This window comes from Pelophylax lessonae (genome assembly GCF_965119305.1).
Source record: "Pelophylax lessonae genome assembly, chromosome: 10".
NCBI classification, from domain to species: Eukaryota; Metazoa; Chordata; class Amphibia; order Anura; family Ranidae; genus Pelophylax; species Pelophylax lessonae.
This window is the reverse complement of record NC_138777.1, coordinates 68,642,063-68,665,971: the sequence shown is the minus strand read 5'-3', so window position 1 is coordinate 68,665,971 and position 23,909 is coordinate 68,642,063. Positions and strand designations below refer to the sequence as shown.

The 23,909-nt window shown below is 39.3% G+C and overlaps 1 protein-coding gene across 2 annotated transcripts in view; it reads left to right on the top strand.

Annotated features, from left to right (window-relative positions):
- Positions 1-22,608, top strand: part of PTDSS2 (phosphatidylserine synthase 2) — a 167,191-nt gene extending 144,583 nt beyond the window's left edge. For both annotated transcript variants that reach the window (XM_082270392.1, XM_082270393.1), the window contains 4 exons: positions 3,417-3,531; positions 8,067-8,212; positions 17,823-18,008; positions 22,190-22,608. In XM_082270392.1, the coding sequence (XP_082126518.1) occupies positions 3,417-3,531; positions 8,067-8,212; positions 17,823-18,008; positions 22,190-22,316 (574 nt within the window). In that variant the 3' untranslated portion in view covers positions 22,317-22,608. The remainder of the gene's footprint in view (positions 1-3,416; positions 3,532-8,066; positions 8,213-17,822; positions 18,009-22,189) is intronic.
- The last annotated feature ends 1,301 nt before the right edge of the window (positions 22,609-23,909 follow it).

Genomic DNA, 23,909 nt, shown 5'->3' with positions numbered 1-23,909 from the left:
CCTCCCCAAACCCAAACTGTCTCATTGTGCTCCATAGAAAGGACCATTCAATGCTATCAAACGCCTTATGGGCATCATCCGTTCCATTACTTGCAGGATCACATGATATCGCGTCCCACTGTGTATAGTTTTCTTAAAGTGGGAGTAAACTCCCATGCATGAATTTTACCTATAGGGTACTGTAAATATCGCCTTAACAAGCACCGTTTAGAGGATATTTACTGTAGATGCAGCCGGGGATGTCACCAGCGCATGCGCTCTGAAGGAATGGCATACCTGTGCCTTTCAAAGTCATGTGCCGTAAATGGCAATGTCATTAGGGCTCCAGCCACTCACAGCCAAAGTCCGCAAACACGAAAGAAAGACCGTTCTAATGTAAGTTTCACATAATGTGCTAGTATGAGATGCATACTACCACATTATGACTGCCTTGCAGGTTTAAAAAAAAATAAAATAAAAAAAGCCAGCGCTTTACTACCGCTTTAAGAAAATAATTTTCTTGTTGCAAACAAACTGAAAAAGATTTTGGATTAAGATCCTGTTTTGTTTCATCTCCAGCATTGATAGAGAAAGTGTTCCTCCCATGCTTGGTTGTTGTGATACTAATGTCATTTTATCCAAAATATTATTCCGCTGTGACTGCTCAGTGCAGCTAAGGGTGCCATGGATTGGGAGATTCTGGGATTAGGATGATGAGATGCAGGATTTGAAGCCTGACAAATCAAGTGATTGCTGGAATGTAGCAGCTATGTGTTGCCTGTTGGAAAGTCCCATCGGAGCTATTTTTTCCCAAGAATCCCGACAGGGTTGCCACCTCATCCCTTTAATTACACGGGTTCCGAAGCTCACTTAATGCACTAAGTGAGTTTGCCACCTTCAGCCACAGAACCTGTGTTCGGGTTTAAAGGGATGAGGTGGCAACCCTGTCGGGATTCTTGGGAAGAAATAGCTTTTATGGAGTAAAAGGATGAAAGTGCCAAGCCGCAATAATTGGTCCAGATATAAAATATTATTTGTTACACTAACAGGGTCCGAATACGAATTAACAACAATCTTATTTTGGGGATAATGCGCAGATCCTTTGACAGGGCTACAGTGTAACAGAAAAAAATGTAAGCATTACTGTAGTTACGCAGAATGTATCTAAGGTATGTAAAGTCAATCACTAACTGATACATTTTTGTAACTATAGTGCATCTTTTAAAACTTTTTTTTTTCTTAGTCACATGTAGCCCTGTTGCAGGAGGGGGGGAAATGTGGTTTCATCATGTACTCATTTGAATGGGCTGCAAATTGCACCAGACCGCAAGGAAAGTAGTGCATGTACTACTTTTGACAAACGCGCTATTACTGTGCTACCAAGCGAACTGGTGCCCACAAACACACTGCCCTTGTGACCTGTGTGTTTGGGGTTCCATTTGTCCATTTGGCACCCACAGCAGATCACGAAGGCAGTGTGTTTTGAGTGTACCATTCCACGCACCACCTATGGAAAGTAGTGCATGCACTACTTTTGACAAACATGCTAATACTGTGCTAACATGCGATCTGGTGCCCACAAACCCACTGCCCTTGTAAAAATTACATAAATCTTTCCCGTAGTTAGTAGACGCGATAACTTTTGCGCAAACCAATCAAAATACGCTTATTGCTATTTTTTTGCCAAAAATATGTAGCAGAAAACAAATTGGCCTAAAATGTTAAATTTTGATTTTTATTTATTTTTTTTTTTTTGAGAATGTCATATAGCAGAATGTGAAAAATATTATTATTTTTTTTTTTTTTCAAAATTGTCGCTCTTTTTTTGTTTATAGCGCAAAAAATAAAAATTGCACAGGTGATCAAATAGCACCAAAAGAAAGCTCAATTTGTGGTAAAAAAAGGACTTAAATCTTGTTTGGGTACAGCGTCGCACGACTGCGCAATTGTCCATTAAATTAACGCAAGGCCGAATCGCAAAGTAGGGCCTGGTCATTAAGGGGGCAAATCCTTCCAGTCTTTAAGTGGTTAAGCAGCAAGTGAACATGTTTTCCTGAAGTTGATGTTATTGAAAGCAGAAAAAATGGCAATTGCAGTTAGTTGTGTATGGAGCTGCGTAGGCGCAGACGGGTCAGGGTGCCCACGACCAAAAGCACCTACAATGTGTACATGAGCATCAGAACTGGATCACAGAGAAATGGAAGGTTGCCTGGTCTAATGAATAATGTTTTCTTTCGCACCATGTGGATGGCGGGGTTTATCTGCATCACTTACCTGGGGAAGAGATGGCACCAGGATGCAGTATGGGAAGCAGACAACCCGGCGGAGGCAGTAGGGTTCTTTGGGCAATATTCTGCTGGGTGACCTTGGGTCCTGCCATTCATGTGGATGTTAATTGACATGTACCACCTACCTAAGCATTGTTTCTGAACAAGTACACCTCGTCATGGAAACAGTATTCCCTAATGACAGTGGCCTCTTCTAGCAGAATAATTTGCCCTGCCAGACTGCAGAATTTTTGAGGTATTGATTTGGCCTCCAAATTCCATAAATCTCAATGCAATTAAGCATCTCTGGGAAGTGCTGTAAAAACAAGGATAATTCATGGAGACCTTACCTCACAACATACAGTATTTAAAAGGTCTGCTACCGATGTCTGGGTGTCAGATACCACAGCATACCTTCAAAGGTCCAATGGAGTCCATGCCTCAATGGGTTGGGGCTATTTTGTTGGCCTATGTCCAATAGTGAAGCTTATGCAAAGAATATAAAAAAAAGTTCCAAAATGGTACAAAAGTTAGTATGGCCTCTAAGTATTGTAGATTTTATCATTGTTGTTTAGCAGTTCTGAGTGCTTGTACTTTACAGAAATTCCAGGTTTGGGCTATTTTAACAAAGTTACATGTTACTATGTATATATCATACCCGACTGATGCCCCTGGAAGCTGGAAATCACTGAAGTAGACACCACTACTGCAGTCATCTCCACTTGCGTTGGGGTCCTGTGCTAAGCAACTGGCCTGATGCATTCTGAACCCAGGAGGTCAGCCGCTCGGTACAGATGCTGTTTAGAGAATGCTTTGCATTTTTTGAATGAATGCAAAGTGTTTTCTGATTGGACGAGGTGGAGAGGGAGGGTAGTAATGTTACACAATATCCTTTACAATATTGTGAAAGAAAAAGCTATATGCTGCCCAAAATTCCTCGATTTGGCAAATAATTTTCTTAAAGTTCCAGTAAATAAAGTCTATTTTATTATATACACACCATACTGGAAGACAGAATGACAGCCTGCATAGTTTTCACTAGATTTCCTTTTAGTGTTACTGGATGTCTGTGTTGAATATATGAACGCACAAGTGATGTATGAAGATGTTTTTTTCTTTGCTGATAAGGTAGACATTGCTTTTTAAGCTCTTTTTTTTTTCTTATTTTAGAGGCAAAATGAAGAGAATTGCCTTCCAGTTCACACCCTATAGCTGGGTAAAGTTTGAATGGAAGCCAGCTTCAAACCTGCGAAGATGGTTGGCAGTCTGCGGAATTATATTTGTAGTGAGTACAATTTATAAATTCTTAACCAAGAAAGACTTTTAAAGGCGCAATCATTGGCAAGTATTAAAATGCTCGCTGCTCAGCATTTAGAAGTAGCAGGGCAAGTTGAAACACCAATACATACATTTAGGCAGTGCTGTGCAGTTATGAATGAAAGCCAATTCTACTTAATGTGAAATCAAAAAAATGAACGATTCCTCTGCAGAAGAATACACTATTTGCACATTGTTGTTTGCTCCTAAATAAAGGCCAAATAGGTAAAGTGGTTCTAAAGGCTAAAGGGTTTTTGTTTTTTTTTTTGTACCTTAATGCATTTTCTGCATTAGGGTACAAAAGCTTCTTGTCCTGTCTCGATCCAGCACTGTGCCCAAGAGCAGCAGGGCTGTGCTCTGCTCAGAAACTGCTGGCTCCTGCTTATGTCAGTCAAATCCTGCGAGGAGGGTGGGGGGGTGAGCCGCACTGTGTTTTTCAATAGATAAACACAGCCTGCTTGGGATCGAGCCTACACGAGTCCCCCCATAGCATACGGTTTTCTATGGGCGCACTTGGAATGAGGAGGAGCCAAAAGGCTGGCAGGGGACCCTAGGAGAGGCGGTTCAGGCTGCTGTGTGCAAAACTATTTCACAGATCAGGACATACTATTTCACAGATCAGGAAAGTATAATATGTTTGCAATTTATTTATTTTTATTTTTTTATTAAATAAAAAAAAACAATTATATTCATCAAAGAGCAAAGTGTAGCAACTCTTTATAATGTTCAAAGTTGATTTTTAACTAATCAGACACCATTTAGGTGTTACATTCCTTTATTACTTTACATTATTGTGTACAATAATTATTCATAACTATGAGGATACTTTTATGTGATTTTTTTTTTTCATTTATACTCCTCATTTTAGATAGATTTAACATAGCAGACTTCACTAAATAACTATAAAAAGTTTACAGAATTGTGAAAAGCAAGTGAGAAGCTTTTTGACCGGTGAACAATATCTTTTCCTTGTCATGGGCACTAGATGGAGCTCATGTTCTAGTTATCTGTGAACCTCATAGCTGCTGAGAACAAACTTAGAGGAATTTCACTATACAAAGGCAAAGCTAAATTCTATCCATTTAATAATTTTCCCTATATGATAAGAAAAAATGAATTATTACTCCACGGAATCTGGTGCGGTCTACCTTGCAGCTGAAGTTCTCTGCTCCCACACCACCATCTTGAAACTTCTGTTAGGGGTGACAAAGAAACATAGAAGAGTGATTTCAGAAAAAAGACAGAGTAGTCCATTGAGAGAGCCCCTTTTTTGTGTTTACTTTTTTTGCCTGGGTATAGATCTATGTTTGTCCCACGCATATTTGAATTCATCTGCCGTTGACTGTCCTACTACCTCTGCTGGAAGTTTATTCCAAGCATCAACTACTCTCAATAAAATAATACTTTCTAAAGCTGGTTTTGGACTTCCCTCCTGCTAGTTAGAAGTCATGTTCCCGTCCGTGTTCTTGCTCGTCTTTGAATATACTGCCCTCCTGAATCTTATTCACACCCTTTATTAATATATAGGATTTATATAGCGCCAACAGTTTGCGCAGCGATTTACGTGAGGGCAGATAGTACAGTTACAATACAATTCATAGCACTATGAATCCATAGTTAACATTTAACATCATGTCTTCCCTTTCCCCTTTTTCCCCCAGGCTATACATGTTAAGTTCCTGATATCTGTACTGATAAATTTTATCCCTCAGACTTGTCAGCATTTTTGTTGCCCATTTCCAAACTTGTTCTATCTTATCAATTTCCTTTTGAATGTGAGGCCTTCCCAAGTGGGCACAGTATTCTAAATGAGGTCCTGCTAGCGACTCCTCTCATGATGCATCCTAGAATTCGAATCCCTTTTCCCAACGTCTGGCCACACTGGTCATTTTGCGATCATTTGAAATAGATGCTCCAAATATTTTTCCTCTGTAGTGCTGGCCAACACTGTACCCCCAATATTGTACTCCTTTAACCGCTTTAAGACCGCCCAACGCAGTTATACTGCAGCAGGCAGCCACTCCTGCGCAAACCGCCTAACTATACATCGGTCGCGCGCAGGAGTCTAGGGGGCGATCGCTTGTCAGAGTGGAAGCCAATCCAGCGGGCAGGCGGCTCTGATTGCCGCCTGACACCCGCGATCGTTCCCCGCTAAGAGAGAAGAACGGTCAGCTGTTGTAAACACAGCTGACCCTTTTTCTCCTTGGAATGATCATAGAGCTCCTGCGATCCTTCTATATATGATCACATGTCTCTATGGTCAATTCACAAGCCATGCCCCCCCCCCCCCCCCCCCCCAGTTAGAATCACTTCCCTAGGCTCGCATTGAACCCCTTGATCACCCACAATGTTAACAACTTCCCTGCCAGTGTCATTATTACAGTAACAGTGCATATTTTTAGCACTGATTACTGTAGTAATGTCACTGGTCCCCCCAAAAATGTCAGTTAGGGGTCCGATCTGTCCGCTGCAAAAAACAATAAAAATGACAAATATTTTCCATAGTTAGTAGACGTAATAACTTTTGCGCAAACCAATCAAAATACACTTATTGCAATTTTTTTTTATCACAAATATATATCGGAAAACAAATTGGCCTAAAATTTTAAATTTTGATTTCTAAATATTTTTTTTTGAATGTCATATAGCTGATTGTGAAAAATATTATTTTTTTTTTTTATTTCAGAATTGTCGCTATTTTTTTGTTTATAGCGCAAAAAATAAAAATCGCACAGGTGATCAAATACCACCAAAAGAAAGCTCTATTTGTGGGAAAAAATTTAGTTTGGGTACAGCATTGCATGACCGCGCAATTGTCTGTTAGTCACACAGTGCCAAGTTGAAAAAAGTGGCCTGGTCATTAAGGGGGTAAATCTTCCGGTCTTAAAGTGGTTAAAAGGTTGTTTTCCCCTAGGTGCATTATTTTAGATTTAGAAACCATAAACTGCATTTTCCACTGCTTTGTCCAATTTTCCCAGCAATTCCAGATCATGTTCCATGTTACATACACCTCCAGGGATATTAACCCTATTACACACCTTTTGTGTCATCAGCAAAAAGACATACCTCACACACCAACTCTTTAGCTATATCACGTATAGCTTAAATGGAACAGGATCAGAGCCTTCCTGATATTCACACGCATGTGGATCATGAGATCCAGTTCGTGCACAGATATGCTACAGGTAGGTCTCTGCTACATATTAGGATCTGGTAGGGACCTGTGGTATGTCAACTTTTCTTAAAATATTCAAGTTATCTGTGATTGTGTAAGATGATTGAGGTAGGAAGTGTATGCGAGAGTTCCATTAATGGGTGAAGGTCCGCTTTAGGTTTTTATAATCTCAGTCCAAGATGACATTTGAAATTTCATTGTGGAGGAAACACCTGCTTTAAAAAAAATAATAAATGTAGACTGAACATCGTGCTCTAAGTGGCTACATTGTTAACGTGTTTCCTTTCATGCAAGGCCAAGTGTACATTTGGTAAACCTAAGTTCTTGTTTGAGCTGTAACCCCATGTGTGACTTGAAGTCCTCTTACTGTTTAACAGCATCTGCATCCAGATATCTGCTATGGCTGTGGTTTGTGCTGCATATATGAAAGGAGACGGACTAGTACCGTAGTTCTGACATAGACTTGTAATTGAGTAGGTTTATAGAATAATATGCTCTCTCGCAAACGTTGTTCGATTGGGATTAATTATTTTTGAATCTGTAAAATACCTCTCTTGAATTACCTAAATAACCTATTAAGCTTTTTCTTTTTTTTTTTTTGGGCTGTAGAAGACCAAATGTAAAGCTGACATTTAGGGTGTCCTCACATATATAAGCTGTATATCAAAATTAAAACTGTATACTTTTCAAGAAAACTTAGCATGCTTTTATTCTTAACCCTTCAAAACGTTGTCCTTTAAAGTGTAAATCCTCTACTTTAGTAGATGATTATAAAGGCTGAATATTTTTTATCGTCATTTATTATATTCATGAAGGTAAAAAACCTTTTAGTGCTGCACCCCCCCCACAGTGCCCTTTGCTAGTTTGAGAAGGGAATCAGGTTACTGTGAAAGTGCACGGGAGCCTTGGTTGTCCCAGGTCTCTTGCTCCTCATTGGCTGAGACAGCAGCGGCAATCATTGGCTCCCACTGCTGTCAATCACAGCCAGTAAGCCAATGAGCAGAGAGCAGGGGGTAGGGTAAAGTCACAGCTCTGTGTCTTATGGACGCATAGAGCAGGGCTCGGAAGCAAGCATGCACCAGTGCCCCCATAGCAACCAGCTTGCTATGGGGACACTTGTCAAGGGGGAGGAGCCAGGAGCATCGATGGGGGACCTAGGAAGAAGAGGGGCTGGGCTGGGCAAGTATGACATGTCTATTCAAATCTTTAGTATAACCACCAAGGTGCATATATTTCTTGAGCTCAGTAGATTACATTTCTGTAGCTTGGTTTTTTTATTACTTCCACTGTCAAACCACGTGTGGTAACATTTTTGTTTTTCCTTCTAGTTTTTACTGGCAGAACTAAATACCTTTTACCTCAAGTTCGTCCTATGGATGCCTCCAGAACACTATCTAGTCTTGTTGCGATTGGTCTTTTTTGTGAACGTCGGAGGTGTAGCAATGAGGGAGATCTATGACTTCATGGATGATTTGTAAGTTTGTTTTGTCTGTTGATTTTACACTTTTCTACCCATAATGTGGTTCTCATTTTTATTTGTATAAGTCTTTATCTGGAATGTGTACATTTGGAGGCTAATCCTCAGTGTCTGAAGAAATATGTGCACTAGGTTTAATACACAGTAACCTAAAACAATCACCTATTGTCATTTCACCTAAAGTAATTTAAAGTTGACTGAAAATCAAACTATAAACCTTTTCCACATTGCGTGGTGATTAGAAGCATTAGACAACCAGTGTGCCAGTTAATAATATTGTGCTGTAGTCTTAATTCAGTTTTAATATATTTGAATTGAACTTACCATTGGCAGTACAACCATGAGTGCAAAGAAAGTTAAACTGGTGTGCACACCTAACTTGTTTAACCCTAATGTGTAGACTTCAGATCAGCCACAATACTGTATATCATTTCAGACCTCAGATCAGCCCCATTGCATACATTTCAGATTTTAGATGAGCGCCATCGCATAATTTTCAGACTTCAGATCGGACCCATTGCATACATTTGCATACATTTGGTCTGTTGTGCGTTTTGGTATAAAATTTGACTATTTTTAATTTATTACTAAAAGGCGGTGTCTGAACTATCAATAAAATTATGACGCAGTGCCTCCAGCCGATTACGGCAAATAATTTAATAACTAAGAAAAACCCAATCAATTTTGTTCAGACCTCCAATAATATACCACAATAATTTTCCCGAGTTCTTTTTTTATCAGTTAATTTCTTTTTAAAAGCATATACCAATCTTAGTGAAACAGTCTACAATAGGGAATATATATATAAGAATATTTATTCGCAAGACATATTTTCACCATAAATGATCATACTTGAGTGACACAAAGAGATAACCTTACATAAGATACAAACTTAAAACGATAAATGCAATGTGATATTTAGCTAAACGATGAAAGTAAAATAAAGCAAGATTATGTATTTCCCAGGTGTAGTATGAACCATAAATTAATATTCTATATAATCAGACCACAATAGTCTGCGAATCACATGGCCGAAAGTCATTCCACTGCAGATGAAGTGAGAATAAGCCATGCAAAACGGAAGACGTAAAATCGCAAATAATGCGCTTAATCTGATATTAAAAATGTTATAAAAACAAAAATCATCTCTTTAGAGAAAAATCTACATATGGTTTATACGGCTGGGATTGTACTTTCGTTACCCTTTAAATACGAAATGTAAAACATTTAAGGAAGTACATAAACAATATTGAATGATAATCAAATAACAGCAAGGCATAATTACCATATTTAAAATGGCCGCTTAGCTTAGAGTAGTAGTTACCAGGTTCCTTTAAGATGGCTGCATTTCCAAGATGGTGGCCAATTAGGGAGGAGCTTTGTTTGGCGTCCCTCAAAGGTTCAGATACATGGCAGATTGAAATGGAGTCGTCTGTGTAGATGAGTCTGTGCATGGCTGTTAGTAGTGTGTATGTTGTAAGTGTGATGTATATTGGGCAGGATATGATGTGTGTTGTGTTGTGTTGTGTCCCCTATTACATCTCTGGTTTCTTTTTATTTTGTGTTGAACAAAAGGGCAGTAAAAATTATCATAAGCCAAACCCAGTGGGAGGAACATTATTCCTATTGGTTGGAACATCTTATTCATTAACTGGTGATGTCATAGGGTGACACCTCTTGGTTAACCAGTATATTAAAATTAAATAAAAATCTCTCCATTTAAGACTATTATAAAAAAAACATAAAATGTAATCATGCTCTCATCTATGACGCCCATTTAATCCACCAGGTATCTGAATAAAGATTAATCTGGATACCACCATTCTCATATTTAATATCTCTTATGTAATATATATATATTGGATTTTACTCTTTAACCCAAGACTTCAATTAGTAGCAGTAAGAATTATATCGAAAAATATACGGTTATATATATATTGATACACAACAGCTTGTATATGTAACTTGTCCTATACATGGTTACTTCTGATCAGAATATTATCCATTTAGGCATTATTATGTTAACAGTACATTCATGATATGGGGACTGGATTATAAAATATGGGCGAAATTTCTGACCCTTTGACACTACTATATGATAGAATATAATGTACTTCTCAGTAGGAGGTTGTCATAACATCATAGTTCCATAACACCTTTTGTATATGATGGGGCAAAGATATCAATTTATGATTTTCTGAAATTCATTTTGAGATTTGCAGTTCTCATCAATCTAAGTGACAATGTTTATGTGACTCCGTGTAGATTTCAACAACTTTATCCCCCCTGTTTGTGTTTAGGTAAATAAATAACAGATTCTAGTCTTTGTCCAAACAGTTTTGTTTGTCCTCTCATGATTTAGACAATGGCTTATTTGCTGGTAGGTGATTGAACACAGGTGTTATCCCGAAATTGAGTTTCGCCCATTGTGTGATAAATGTCTCATGGCCGAACAAAGTTTTATGATCTTTCTGGTTTCTCTTATTCAAAGTTTAACCAACACAATTTCCTTTCGGGGGTAGATGGCACAGCTTCTCATCTCAACGTACAGGCAAACAAAACCATCTCAAACAATGGACGCAATGTGTGTTTCAAACTGAAAGAGTTTTGACTCAATATGTAGCAAGGTCAATGGGGGCCTCAAAGTTCACAATTCTTGACCTGTAATAATAAAAATTGTATTTCTATTTCGCACTGAAAGTTTAACAAATCCCCCCTCCTTGGAAAAAGTGTGAAAAAATGCCGTAGCCATTTGAAACATTTTTCCAAGGCAGACTCTTGAAGAAATAGGGCTTAAATCGGACTTTGACAGCTTTGTAGATAGGTATGGAATAGTTGAATGGGGTGTAGACACCTGCAAGTAGGTGTAGTGACTTCAGTAAACAAGCATGGTGACTCCGAGTGAGGTGTGGATCCAAGGGTTATCATCTGTTGGCCAGTGGAATGTGGATTTCTCCGGGCACTTTTGCCTTTGGCTGTCTTGACGGGTTCGTCTTGGTAGACCGGCCATCAGGGGTATCCCGGGTCCTTCACACTGTACCCCCCTTTGGGTGTCTCAGACACATCAGACTCTCGGTTTCCTGCTTACTTCCTGGATCTCTTAGTCCTATAAAGGGAAATGGATTCCATGAGAAAATGATACATACAGTTTTCAGCCATAACTTTTAGTTGAAATTTCAATGTGAGGTTGGTATCCTGAGCTTCCTCAGAGTCCTCCTTTTAGTCCATCGTGTGATCAGCCTTTTATCTGACCACCATGGGCGGTGAGACTATATATGCAACCCTTCCCAGGGGAGACTGACTTCTGGGGCTCATTAACATGGGGACGTATTCATCACCATGGATACCACACATTGAACAATTGAACAGTGATATACTATTTTGTTAGAATTTACCTTCTACTTGGGAGGAAAAAAAATATATAATATCCCCCCTTTGGGGCATCAATGCAATTCATGGTAGGCAACAAAACTACCTGACATTGAGGATTCTTCTTGGTTACCGTAATACCACCTTTAACCTCTTGACTTCATTACGTCATTAGGGTTTGATCCTCCTTGTATCACCGCCATTGGCGATTTTTCGAAATGTGCCCGCTTTGAGCGACCTGTTTGAGTCAGAGGGATGAAGTGACCACTGAAAAATAGGAGAGTAGTTATTATCTAACAACCAAGATCCCCCTGACAGGGATTTTCAGGATCCTCAATACTGTGACCTGGGGATAAAATGGTGTTAGAACCTCTGTCTCCTATGCATCCATTCAGTGTGTCCCTCTGATCCCTTGCTATTTGGGCATTTAAGGATTTTGTGGCCTTTGGCTGGCCACAAGATTTGTTCCTAAAGAGGAATTATTTTAGTTCGGGCTACAGTGCCCTGAGTGAACCAAGTGATCATCCGATCCACCTTGGCATCTATTCTGCTGAAAAACCTTTTCAGAAATAGAATTATTGGCTTTTTTTTTTTTTTATATTTGGCTCCGCCTCCGGCGGTGCCTATGTCTCTCGGGTACAGACAGATGGGACAGATCCCTATCAGAACCATTTGCTCGGTTCTGGCGGGGTCTGGGCCTTAATGTCTCCATCTTCCCGATGATTTTGGGGAGCCCTAAGATGGGGCAAATCCCTATTTATTTGTGGGGTCCCCCCTTTTGTTGAGGATATTTGGCATAGCGAGGATTTCCATCCTCAAGGGTGAATTGGGCTCTTTGGGGATGCTCCCTGGAGATTCTTTGAACCCTTGGGTCCTGTCCCCTTGGAAAGAAATCCTAAAATGGCCTCTGTTCCCCCCTCCTTATTTGTGGGGTGTCCGGTGTCCTCCTTGAGGTATCCAGTATAAAATCTTGCTCCTTTTTATTTTTATTTATTTATTTTTTTTTTAGTGTTAAGGTTGAGGAGAAAGGTGTGTTTCTGCCACAATTTTGGTGACAGGCTCACGCCTTTCTTAGGTTCACTGGTCTGTTGGATAGAGTGCAAATTGTCGCTCTCTTTTGCCAACCATTCCAGTGAACACCCCAACTTGTAGTCCCTGGCCAAACTTATTTTTATGTACCTGGCCGATGCCTCAAAGCACAGGGTTTTAAATTCTGGATGGTTGTACTCAGGCTCCTCCATGGAAGGGTGTTAGGCACTTTTGAGTACAGTACAGCAAAAATTCAGTGGGCTTTGGTGCTGTGTACATTTTAAATTATATATAGCAGCTCTAGCAGCGGTAAGGGTTTTTTTTTTTTTTTTTTTTATGTGTGGGCCGACTTTTAAATTACATCCTTGAGGCACAACACAGGCTGTTTTCGTAGGCCTCAAGATGATTAGTAATATCTAAGGACCCTTTCTTAATAAAACTCGGGACAGTACTCTTTTTAAAACAAACTTCTTAAATTCTGGAGGTGTATGGTATCTTTTTAGGGGTGCTAGTCTTTTTGCGGTGACCTGATATGACTCATACCTAGTTATGTATGGCTGCCCAATTTCTGCCCTCCTATCTTAGGAATATGGCTGGGGTAGGACGTGGACTCTTTGCCTGACTCTCCCCCCCTTATCTGGGTCATGACCATCAGACTGGGAGTCATATCTGGGTCTAATTAATTACTTCATTTTATTTATAATGCAGGACTGATAAGCAGTACCCTTTTGTATGGACACCATAACCTTTTTGAACTTTCCTATTTATTTATTTATGAATTCCTGTCCTTACTGGAACTGTTACATTTTTATTTTTATTTATTTATTTATAAATTTTCCACTGCTGGTTACTCGGCAACTTAATTTTTAACTACTGGTTACTCGGCAACTTCCGCTATTAAAAAAAAAACATTTTTCCTTGCTCAAAACTTCCTACTTATTGCATTAATCGTTTACATTGTTCTTTCAAATGGTTGCTTATATTACAGCTTTCTTAATAAAACTTCTGCCACAGTTCTACTTTTTCCTGCAGTTTCACGCTACATCCTCTTAACTTATGTGTCCCAATAGAGGTCACTTTCACCTGCTCAAGGAGGTTCCTTATCTCACTTCTTATTATTTGGAGTGGAGATTAGAACTTTACTAAATTCCTTTTTGCTGAGCCTTATGGTGCAGTTCCTCACAGAGATACAGTAAGATTGGCCATGATTCTAAAAGTATGTGATCACGCTTACTGACGTCTTTGGGGTTAGAGAAGCTTTCGGTGAGTTCATACATCAGGTTTTCCCCTACCCACGTCTGGTGCCCATTTTCAGCCCGACTTTTTCTGAGGATTTTGGTATGACTCCAACTAGCCTATACATACACCACCATTTTAGACTCAGAGAGGTGTCTCTACATATTCTAGATCTGTGCCGAATCTACTGGGGCTGTGGGATTAACATCTAGCCAGAGTTGGCAGCGTGAACCTTACCTTATGTAGACATTTTAGGGCATTACTATTAATATTCACAATTAAATAATTAAAAAAAAAATTATTAAAAAAAATTCTCTTTTTTTTTTTTTTTTTTTGCAAAGTTATTAATTATGTCACCATGATCAAAATTATGATTGGCATATGTAAGAAATCAATGATATCTCAGCAGTGCAACTCCATTTAATATGTTGTGCGTTTTGGTATAAAATTTGACTATTTTTAATTTATTACTAAAAGGCGGTGTCTGAACTATCAATAAAATTATGACGCAGTGCCTCCAGCCGATTACGGCAAATAATTTAATAACTAAGAAAAACCCAATCAATTTTGTTCAGACCTCCAATAATATACCACAATAATTTTCCCGAGTTCTTTTTTTATCAGTTAATTTCTTTTTAAAAGCATATACCAATCTTAGTGAAACAGTCTACAATAGGGAATATATATATAAGAATATTTATTCGCAAGACATATTTTCACCATAAATGATCATACTTGAGTGACACAAAGAGATAACCTTACATAAGATACAAACTTAAAACGATAAATGCAATGTGATATTTAGCTAAACGATGAAAGTAAAATAAAGCAAGATTATGTATTTCCCAGGTGTAGTATGAACCATAAATTAATATTCTATATAATCAGACCACAATAGTCTGCGAATCACATGGCCGAAAGTCATTCCACTGCAGATGAAGTGAGAATAAGCCATGCAAAACGGAAGACGTAAAATCGCAAATAATGCGCTTAATCTGATATTAAAAATGTTATAAAAACAAAAATCATCTCTTTAGAGAAAAATCTACATATGGTTTATACGGCTGGGATTGTACTTTCGTTACCCTTTAAATACGAAATGTAAAACATTTAAGGAAGTACATAAACAATATTGAATGATAATCAAATAACAGCAAGGCATAATTACCATATTTAAAATGGCCGCTTAGCTTAGAGTAGTAGTTACCAGGTTCCTTTAAGATGGCTGCATTTCCAAGATGGTGGCCAATTAGGGAGGAGCTTTGTTTGGCGTCCCTCAAAGGTTCAGATACATGGCAGATTGAAATGGAGTCGTCTGTGTAGATGAGTCTGTGCATGGCTGTTAGTAGTGTGTATGTTGTAAGTGTGATGTATATTGGGCAGGATATGATGTGTGTTGTGTTGTGTTGTGTCCCCTATTACATCTCTGGTTTCTTTTTATTTTGTGTTGAACAAAAGGGCAGTAAAAATTATCATAAGCCAAACCCAGTGGGAGGAACATTATTCCTATTGGTTGGAACATCTTATTCATTAACTGGTGATGTCATAGGGTGACACCTCTTGGTTAACCAGTATATTAAAATTAAATAAAAATCTCTCCATTTAAGACTATTATAAAAAAAACATAAAATGTAATCATGCTCTCATCTATGACGCCCATTTAATCCACCAGGTATCTGAATAAAGATTAATCTGGATACCACCATTCTCATATTTAATATCTCTTATGTAATATATATATATTGGATTTTACTCTTTAACCCAAGACTTCAATTAGTAGCAGTAAGAATTATATCGAAAAATATACGGTTATATATATATTGATACACAACAGCTTGTATATGTAACTTGTCCTATACATGGTTACTTCTGATCAGAATATTATCCATTTAGGCATTATTATGTTAACAGTACATTCATGATATGGGGACTGGATTATAAAATATGGGCGAAATTTCTGACCCTTTGACACTACTATATGATAGAATATAATGTACTTCTCAGTAGGAGGTTGTCATAACATCATAGTTCCATAACACCTTTTGTATATGATGGGGCAAAGATATCAATTTATGATTTTCTGAAATTCATTTTGAGATTTGCAGTTCTCATCAATCTAAGTGACAATGTTTATGTGACTCCGTGTAGATTTCAACAACTTTATCCCCCCTGTTTGTGTTTAGGTAAATAAATAACAGATTCTAGTCTTTGTCCAAACAGTTTTGTTTGTCCTCTCATGATTTAGACAATGGCTTATTTGCTGGTAGGTGATTGAACACAGGTGTTATCCCGAAATTGAGTTTCGCCCATTGTGTGATAAATGTCTCATGGCCGAACAAAGTTTTATGATCTTTCTGGTTTCTCTTATTCAAAGTTTAACCAACACAATTTCCTTTCGGGGGTAGATGGCACAGCTTCTCATCTCAACGTACAGGCAAACAAAACCATCTCAAACAATGGACGCAATGTGTGTTTCAAACTGAAAGAGTTTTGACTCAATATGTAGCAAGGTCAATGGGGGCCTCAAAGTTCACAATTCTTGACCTGTAATAATAAAAATTGTATTTCTATTTCGCACTGAAAGTTTAACAGGTCCCATACATCGGTCCCATTGCAGGCCTCAATTCAGCCCCAAACCCGGTACCTTGAGAAAAGTAGTGCATTGCTGTAGACTTGGGTTTTAATACTATGGTAATGTATGTACAGAATAACGATGCACTAGTAGAGGATGGACAACTTGGTTCACACTTGTGCAGCTCTGCATTTAATTGTCATTTGAATGAGGTGCCGTTCCTTTTGAAAACGCAGGAAATTGGTCCCTGCTCCTTTGTTTGATTGCAGCCTGCACAGAAATCGCAAGTGCAGTGTGTTGCCCAGTGTGGGAGCAATTTTGAGTGCATGCAGCGTGCAGTCAGGATTAATGGCACCCACACACAAGTGTGAACCAAGCCTTAAACCAATTTCTGAAATAATCAGTGTAAACGGCTAATAAATATAGTAACATGATGCTACTGTACTACTGTTTAATGTTCATAAATTCCTTAAATATGTGTGAAGTACCTTAACAAAAGATACTCAAATGAAGAAAACATTTGGTAGCACACATTGTTAAAAGTAGTATATAAATCAAGCAAAATAATCCCAATGATGGGCAACACCTAGAACTTCAGGTGCAATTCCATCACCTACTGGAATGGCACTCACTGCATCCTCAAAATGTCCACCTATTTCATAATCTCCTCTCTAAAGAATTTAATTTGCTTCTTTCTATGGTCTTAAACTCTGTATTGATGGATATCCCACAGACAAATCAGCATGTTTTTGTACCATCATAGTGTGCAATGCTCAGGAAAGAGAAAAGATCTTCTCATAGCGTAATAGGTTTCTATGCATTATGTCAACTGAGCTTCATCAGAGCTGCCACTGATGAAGTCTAGGTGACGAAACGTGTCAGAGGGGACTCTAGACATTTTTGTACAAGCCTGATACTGAGTGGGGCATTGGAGATCAAGATGGTGGCTGTGATCTGGTTCTAGCTTGGTAAAGTTCTGTATACATATGGGATTGCATGTGTGGTTTTAGGCTTGATTTGTATAATATATTTATTGCACTACTAGATTCTTTTCTCTTTCCTGACCATTTTACAGCTATATGCTGGTAGAAGAACGTGCTGATTTGTCAGTGAGCTATTAATCTTTTATACAGAGTTTATACAGTGGATGCAAGTTTGATTTCATGAAGAGATTATCAAGTGCGTTTTAGACTTTTTTCTTTACAGGGGGTCATTCTGATATGGTGAGCTCCAGGAGCAGGTGGGATGGCACCTGAATATTTGCACATCAATGCGCGCTGCCGGTTTGCTTTTCGTAATTTAAGTTCCTTGCAATACCTTTTTTGTTTTTTTTTTTCTAATTGTTAGATTCTGTATGGTCATAAAAGTTTCACCTAAACGTTTTCAATCTCTTGATTTCAGGAAGTTCCACAAAAAGTTGGGCCAGCAGGCATGGATGGTGGCTGCTATCACAGTCACAGAGTTCCTCATAGTGGTAAAATATGATCCATACACCATAACACTACCCCTACCATTCTACGTAACGCAGTGTTGGATTCTGGGTATAGTTCTTGTCCTCCTGTGGACGGCATGGCGTTTCTTTATCAGGTAAGAGAACTGGCCTGAGCAAGTTTCACACATTAAAAAATGCATAAACGATTGATTAGGATTTCATGATGCTGTGTGGGAAGCATTGTGCACACTTCCTACAGTGGAAGACATGTAGGACCCCTCTCAGCATTACTCCTTAGGCTTTCCCTTGCTGGTTGCCTAATCTGTGGTCTGAAAATGTTTGTTTAGTTAAAAAGATCATACTTATCTGCTCTGTGCAATGGTTTTCCACAGAGCGGCCCAATCGTCCACTTTTAGGGTCCCCCCACTGATGCCCATGGAACCGCCTCCTCTCCGTGCGCCACCATAGGAAGCTGCTTTCTTTGTTGGTACATGTGGGTTCGATCCCAAGCTGGACTGGGGTCACACACCGTGCGGCTTAGCCCTGCCCCCCACTTCTTCCTCACTGGATTTGTTTGACAGCAGCAGGAGCCAATGGCTCCCACTGCTGCCTCTGTGTCCAATGAGGAGAAAGCAGCGCTGCTGTTCTCAGACACAGCGCTGAATCGAGTTTGGGCTCAGGTAAGTATATTGGGGGCTGGGGGGGAGCTGAACATTTTTTACTTTAATGCAGAGAATTCATTAAAGTGGTTATAAATCCTTACATATACCCAGTGAGGTGACTGGTCTCAGGTGATAGTCTAAACAAATCTTCCTACATAAGTTGTAGCTGTTTATCTGCAGCCGTCTGTCCTGTACTTCCTTGTAAAACTCAGAGATGAAAAGGATTTTTCACACTCGCAAAGCGGGGGCGGGGAGCTACAGTTACACTGTGCAAAAGCTCTAAGAGCTGATTGGAGGCAAAGGACCACGCCCCTCCTCCACACAGCACACAAGAGTTGAGGCTGTCAATCACAAGCTGTGTGCTGGAGATCCCTTCCCTGTCACCTTTTTTAGCTCTTGGTGTCAGGAAAAACGGTTTAGAAGTGATTCCTGCGGGTAGCAGAGGAATCGGACAGCAGAGAGCCAAATAAACAGTATAAAAATGGGTGGGTTTTCTTTTTCAGATTTCATGTCTGAGATTTATAACCACTGTAAGGTAAAAAAGAAAAAAAACGTAAGCCTTTACAACTACTTTAAAACACAGAGAACATTTGTTTAGTGCAGTACTACTTTTGGCCACGAGAGGGTGGAGTTAGATGCATGAATGTGACAATTTTCATAAGATGTTGTAAGATGGAATATGTGATCATAAAGAATTTACTTTTCACAGGACGTAAGCTGTGGTACTTGAAAATCTGCCGATGTATTACAAGAAGAAATATTGTATTTTTCCTTGGGTACCCAATCTTTTCACGTTTTCTTTATTTGTAAAAAAAAAAAAAAAATTATATATATATATATATCTCAAAAAAACGAAAGGAACACTTTGAAAACACATCAGATCTCAATGGGGATCATGCTGGATATCTATACTTATATGGACTGGGTAATGTGTTAGGAACAAAAGTATGCCACATCGTTTGATGAAAATGATCAACCTACAGATAATATAGCTGAATTCAAGGACACCACGAAAATCAAAGTGGAAAAATTATGCAGCAGGCTAGTCCATTTTGCTGAAATTTCATTGCAGCAACTCCTAATAGTGCTCAGTAGTTTGTATGGTCCCCATGTGCTTGTATGCATGCCTGACAATGTTGGGGCATGCTCCTAATGAGATGGATGGTGTCCTGGGGTTTTTCCTCCCAGATCTGGACCAGGGCATCACTGAGCTCCTGAACAGACCTAGGTGCAACCTGGTGGCATCGGATGGACCAAAACATAATGCTTCAGAGGTATTCTATTGGATTTAGGTCAGGCGAGCATGGGGGCCATTCAATGGCATCAATTCCTTCATCCTCCAGGAACCCACTACATACTCTCGCCACATGAGGTCGGGCATTGTCGTGCACCAGGAAGAACCCAGGACCTGCCAATTCTGGTGTTCAATGGAATATGCCAATCGAGGTCCATGGTGCTGAGCAGTGAGCACAGGGCCCACTAGTGGACGTCGGGCCCTCAGGCCACACTCCTGAAGTCTGTTTCTGATGTTTGGTCAGAGACATTCACACCAGTGGCCTGCTGGAGGTCATTTTGTTAGACAGTTCCCATCCTGTTCCTCCTTGCTCAAAGGAACAGATACTGGCCCAGTTGATGGGTTAAGGACCTTCTACAGCCCTGTCCAGCTCTCCTAGAGTAACTGCCTGTCTCCTGTAATCTCCTCTATGCTCTTGGTTTACACAGCAAACATTCTAGCAATGGCATGTTGGTGATGTGCCATCCTGGAGGAGTTGGACTGCCTGTGCAAACCTCTTATAGGGTCCAGGTATGGCCTCATGGTTACCAGTGATGGCACTGACCCTAGCCAAATGCAAAACTAGTGAAAAGCAGTTAGAAAAGAGGAGTAGGGAAAAAAATGTCAGTGGCATTCGCGTGTAAAACCATTCCTGTTTTTGAGGTTGTCTCATTGTTGCCCATCTAGTGCACCCGTTAATTTCATTACCACCAAAGCAGCTGAAACTGATTAACAAATCCCTCTGCTACTTAACCAACAAGATTAGTATCCCAAGAATTTACTTGACTTGATGCTATACTCTGATTAAAAAGTGTTTCTTTAATTTGAGGTTGTGTGTGTATGTATGTATGTATATATATATATATATATATATATATATATATATATATATATATTTTTTTTTTTTTTGTATACAGTACACTAGTACTGTGTACAGTACAGTGTGTGTATGTGTATATATATATATATATATATATATATATATATATATATATATATATATATATACATAAAAATGTGTGACATGCAGTATGATTGCTTATGTATATTTATGATAAATTATAATTTATTTTACTATTGCTCAATTTACCGATTTCATTTATGTGGCATAGCAATTCCTAATACTTTGTAATTTTTTCAAAAGCTTATCAGAACTAAAGATACAATCTTGGGTTCTTGAGCAGAGCTTTCAGTTGGCCTTGCATGATTAGATGGAGCTGCTTAACCACTTGCTGACCACACTATAGCTATATAAGCTAACCACTAGCTGTTAAAACAGCGAATTGGGGACTTGTGCATATGTCACCTGTTATATGGGTCTTAACATGTTACAAAAGGTGAACTTCTCCTTTAACTCTTCTGTTGCAAACTGTTTGGTGTGCCACAACAATGTACATGGCTTGTTCAATATTGATGTTCACCCTGCACTGAACACCCATATTGTGTGAAATTATAAGTGCCACACATTTCAGCGGAACTAAACTTCCAAATATACTTTCCTCCATCCTCTAGCCATACGGCAGTTATGTCCCTTGCTGGCTGTGGTCATCTCTTCCTTGGGGTGCCAGGCTTTTAGCCTCTTGATTAGCCAGTGTGGGGGAATATATCCTGCGCATGCACACGGGAGTCAGTTATTTTGGCACATCCGGAGTGTTTTCGGAATGCACGTTGAGCTGAGCACGCACAGCTCAGTTTACATTTAACAGAAAACTAGGAGCAGGCAGGTAAGTGGTCAACTACAGCCTCAGAACAGCCATCCCCAATACAGGTTTAGTACAGGGAGGTCTGCAGAGTTGTGATGAAAGTGAGCTGCAACCAGCCAAACTTGAGATACCATACAGTGTAGACTAGAGACACTATATCTGAAGCTGATGCTGAAGTGGCGGAGAAATGGTTGGTGCCTTACCCATATATTCCAGAGTATTCACGTGTCACCAGAACACCAGAATTGCTCAACAAAAGACCATCTATTCCAGTGATGGCGAACCTTGGCACTCCAGATGTTTTGGAACTACATTTCCTATGATGCTCATGCACTCTGCAGTGAGGTTGAGCATCATGGGAAATATAGTTCTAAAATTTCTTTGGTGCCAAGGTTCGCCATCACTGATCCATTCCGTCAAAGAAAAAAATGCAACATTTTAGGCTGTATAAGGACCCCTTCATTGTTTCTGTTGTCTAGATAAAAGGTTCCCTCCTTGGCCCCAAAACATTGCATTTTCTCCTGTGACATTATAAATATACCTTTGTTGGGGGGTTGCATTGTGCTAGTGACACTTATATACTTTTAAGTGACATTCAAGCACATAAAACAAAGCCCTTCTACACAAGCCATGAAAGTTATTTGCCTGGAGGTCTCTTTTAAAGTCTTGTCACTATTACTGTTTCTTGTTTTTTGCAGAGACATTACACTACGCTACAAAGAAATCTGTCGGCAGAGACAAGAGTACAGAGTGGAGGATGATACATTACAGAGAAACGGTGATGCAAATGCCGAAACGAACTTGCCCAAACCGAAAAACCAATGAGTTTTACCATACCAACTACCCCACGCTGCGTCTTTCCAACTTACCCACCGTTACTGAACGTGAATTGTACTTTTTATATTTTATTTTATTGGATACTTCTGCTATTTAAAAATGAAACCTGTAAAACTCTTTCTTTGCCCGTTCATTTTTTTTTTTCTATTGTCCGTTTGGAATGGAAACTGGAACTTGAAGGTCAGGCCTGCTGATCTGCACCGCGCTGACTTGCCTATTTTGTACAGTAACTGATGAACTAAACATTTTACATTTAGCAAATAATTTAAATAATCCGTAACCAGTGGAGTTGTGTATTTTGGTTCTATTTATGGAAAATGGTGATATTTTTTTGGATTTTTTTAATGGGGAGTCCATTTCATTTAATAGAACATTTCTTAAGTGTAACCGCTAATACTGAACAAAAAATTTGAGTTTTTAGTGTTTGTCAGTTTTAGGGCTTTTAGTATGTTTGAAATTGATTCCTAGCAGCCATTTTGTAAGCTGAGTGTTTTTGAAAAGACATGAATGAGTGTGTTTGGGGTGGAGGAACTTGACTGGCCTGTACAGAGTCCTGACCTCAACCCGATAGAACACCTTTGGAATTAATTTGAGTGCAGACTGTGTGAGCCAGACTTTTCGGCCACATCAGTGCCTGACCTCACAAATGTGCTTCTGGAAGAATGGTCAAACATTCTCATTGACACACTCCTAAACTGGACAGCCTTCCCAGAAGCGTTGGCCCACCCTTGCAAAGGGTGGATCAACTCAATATTGAACCCTACGGACTAAGAATGGGATGCCATTAAGTTCATGTCCGTGTAAAGGCAGGCGTCCCAATAACTTTGGTAATATATTGTACTTGGTAATCCACCAGGAAGCAGATTATTATGGATATTCATTATGGTATTACCATTCCATTGGTTCCTGTTGGATTGTTAAAATAGAAGTCTGGTCATGTGACCCACAGCCCCATCTTCCCTGTGTCAGTCAGCAGCTGCTACAGAGGAGAGAAGGGTGTGCAGGCCACGGCTGGACCATGGGTGGTTGTAGATGATGTGATGGCTCCTAGAATTCACAGCCATTGTGGAGCGCTCATTGCTCTCCCCTGCAGCAGCCGCTCACTAACCCAGGGGATCTTGTGACTGGATACAGGCTAGGCAGCATAGGTTAGGGGCATTTTTAAAGATGGTGTTAGGTAGGTTAGGTTTTTGGCTTACAAACATGACTGCTACAAACTATATGGTGGTGAAAGATGGTCTTTTTAGAGTAATGTGTGTTTTTTTTTTTTTTTTTCAAACCGGTTGTATTTTATTGCAGGTATGTAATGTAGCCTTAACTTTATACTCCTTGTTTGGATGTATACACATGTGAACCCAGCTTAGTCATTTTAAAGTTACTTAAAAGTCCCAAATATGATCAGACACAATGGGGTTGATTTACTAAAGGCAAATGGTCTGTGCATTGCAAGTGATCTGAGATCACTAGATCTGAGAGGAAGCTCTGATGATTTCTATCATCCAATAATGTGCAAGCAAAAATGCATTTTGTTTTTTTATTTTCCTTGCATGTTTCCCTCCTATCCAGAGCAACTGCACTTGC